Raw genomic sequence first — 2,601 nt, forward strand, 5'->3', positions numbered from 1 at the left:
AAATTAGAGATTATAAGATTATTATTATTTTCTTAAAATAATAAAATATACAGTAATAAGTAAACGTTACGTAATGTCGTAATCGCATTTCATAATTCATAAATATAGTCGACCATTGTGACTCAACATGAATCATCACTCTCAAAGACCTTTTTACGTAATAGGTATTTTTACAGCTTAAAATTCAAATTCATTCATATGGGTCAACAACTAAAAACATATTAGTCAAAGTATAAAGTATAAACATACAACAAACCAACTCAAAACATTTTTAGATATTTATGAGACGACCCATTATTATTTATTCTTCTATACTAGGAAAAAAATTTGATCGATACAACAAAACGTTACAATTGCAATTTACCATGCCGTTTTATTACAAAGAAAAAAAACTTATCATAAAATACAAATAAGCATCTAAGTTAAAATCACTTAAAATAAACTAATTCGCAAAAAGTGAAAATATTTTTACACAACGTTATCATAATCAACTAAGTTAAAACCATTTAATAAATTAACTAAATTACGAAATAATAGAACTTGTAGTATAATTTTTACAAAACGACGTTATCATCATCAAAACTCCAAAGCTCCGTCAAACCACCGGCAACACCACCGTCAGGATTCGCCGGAGCCTCCGCCGGGGCCTGACCTTCAAGATACGGAATCTCATAAAACTTCATATACGATTCATACGCCATTAATTCTTCAGACAGCTTCTGCACCTCATTTTCTTCTATCACAACATCCAATTCTTTCTCAACAACTTTTTCTTCAGTAACCCTAGGAGCAAACCCGAATTCAAAACCCGAACTCGTATCCGAATCGTAACACACATCGACACTCTTGTTTACCTCATCATGAAAATCGATGTTGTATGAATTGGTTTGGTTTGGGAAATTAACTTTTGCTTTTGTTCCTCTAATTTTGCGAGCTTCTTTATCGTATGCTCTAGCAGCTTCTTCAGCAGTGTTGAATGTACCTAACCAAACCCGAACACCTTTTCGTGGGTCACGAATCTCAGCCGCCCATTTTCCCCATGGACGCTGTCTGATCCCACGGTACAGATTCTTCCTCTGCTTACGGTTCTTGCAATTTTCACTTTCACACCCTGCAGTTTTACAAAATGGTAAACATATAAGTTTTTCTTTTTTTACTACTAAAAAGCAAAAGGACGTACATTATGATAGTTTTTTTTTTAACTTCGTTTTTTTTGGCATTCATAAATTTCAAAGACCCTCATCATTTTCGCGCGAAAACCCGAACCCGATCGACTGTAACCGGAACCAGTGGCGGAACTTGAACTCAAAGACAGATGGGCGGATGCGAAAATTTAATAAATTTTTTATTTTCGGCGGGGTAAACACTAATAAAAATCTTATTTTTTAGTGTAAATTTTTTTTATCCGTTAAATTCAGGTGGGCGCGGATACCCTTTAGGTTACTCTAAGCTCTGGCAGGCGGGAACACATCCATTCAAGCATTGTACATGAATAGAGGTCCGTGAACGAATCCGGTAAAACCTCGCTACTCAATAATTTTTTTGATTATTAAAAAATGTGTAATCGTTTTATGTCTGAAATATTGGAGATTAATTTGAGGTCCTGTACGATTACACGTGTCGTAAAATTAAGATGGAAAAAGGTACCTGAGGAAGAATGGGGTCGTTTGCGATTAGGAGTACAGGTGTGTTGATCAACAAAGTCATTGAATTCTGATTGAAAAGGGTTGAGTTTGGGGTAGATGCCGGTGGAGTTGGTCCAGAGGTCGGGGGAGTTACGGCGGCCGGAACGGGGGATGAGATCGGCGAGAATAGCACCACCACACATGCTTGCAGTTTCCGATTAAATTGATTTAATATTTAATGGATTTGATATTTAATATGGTTTGGAAATGTTGAAGTTATAAACGTAAAATGGGGGTTTAAGTAGTAGATGTGTTGATGGGTAATAAGTTAAACGAACCTTCATTGTTGGTCCGAATGTGATGAATATTCTGTTTTTTAAAAGTGATTTAAGGCTAGTTGCAAATTTTATAAATAAAGTTAATGCTTGGTGACTCGGTGACCTTTAATCTTATCCACATAACACATTCTAATGAAAAGTACGTACCAAACAGAATTTGTTAATTCAACGTCATGACTTATTCTGAATAAAATATCGGATAGACTTTAGTGCGCTTATGTGCGTATCATAATGCTTCAAGTCCAATACTATCCAAGCCCAGCCCAAATGAATCTTTTTAGTTTTGACCTTCCAGATGATTCAGAAATGAAAATTTTACTCGTTCAAATCTTGAAGAAGAATTTATTATTTATTTATAAGCTGACAACTTTTGACATATCCAAAACTAGCCAAGAAATTAACTAACTAGTTTGAGTCAAAGCTTTTGACCAACAAACTCGTAATCCTAAACACGTGAACATGCTTATTTTGGGTCGATTCGAGCCACCTAAGAACATGAGGGGTGATATTTTTTCGCTCGGCTCGCAGCGGACTTGTTTTTGTAAAAATAAATTTTTTGTCTAGAAAAAAACATAGTTCCGGGTCTTATCCCAGTCAAAATTGATTTGTTCGCTAGAGCTGCGACTATCTCCAACCGC

General features: G+C 35.3%; 1 protein-coding gene across 1 annotated transcript; it reads right to left on the reverse strand.

Annotated features, from left to right (window-relative positions):
* Nucleotides 1–335: 335 nt before the first annotated feature.
* On the reverse strand, nucleotides 336–1,984 carry LOC139852483 (ethylene-responsive transcription factor ERF071-like). Its single transcript, XM_071841780.1, has 2 exons — nucleotides 1,648–1,984; nucleotides 336–1,111 (listed from the first exon to the last, which is right to left on the reverse strand). The coding sequence occupies exons 1-2, from the start codon at nucleotides 1,826–1,828 to the stop codon at nucleotides 555–557; spliced, it is 738 nt and encodes a 245-aa protein (XP_071697881.1). The 5' UTR covers nucleotides 1,829–1,984; the 3' UTR covers nucleotides 336–554.
* Nucleotides 1,985–2,601: the final 617 nt, after the last annotated feature.

The sequence above is a fragment of the Rutidosis leptorrhynchoides genome, chromosome 6 (assembly GCF_046630445.1).
Source record: "Rutidosis leptorrhynchoides isolate AG116_Rl617_1_P2 chromosome 6, CSIRO_AGI_Rlap_v1, whole genome shotgun sequence".
Lineage (NCBI taxonomy): Eukaryota > Viridiplantae > Streptophyta > Magnoliopsida > Asterales > Asteraceae > Rutidosis > Rutidosis leptorrhynchoides.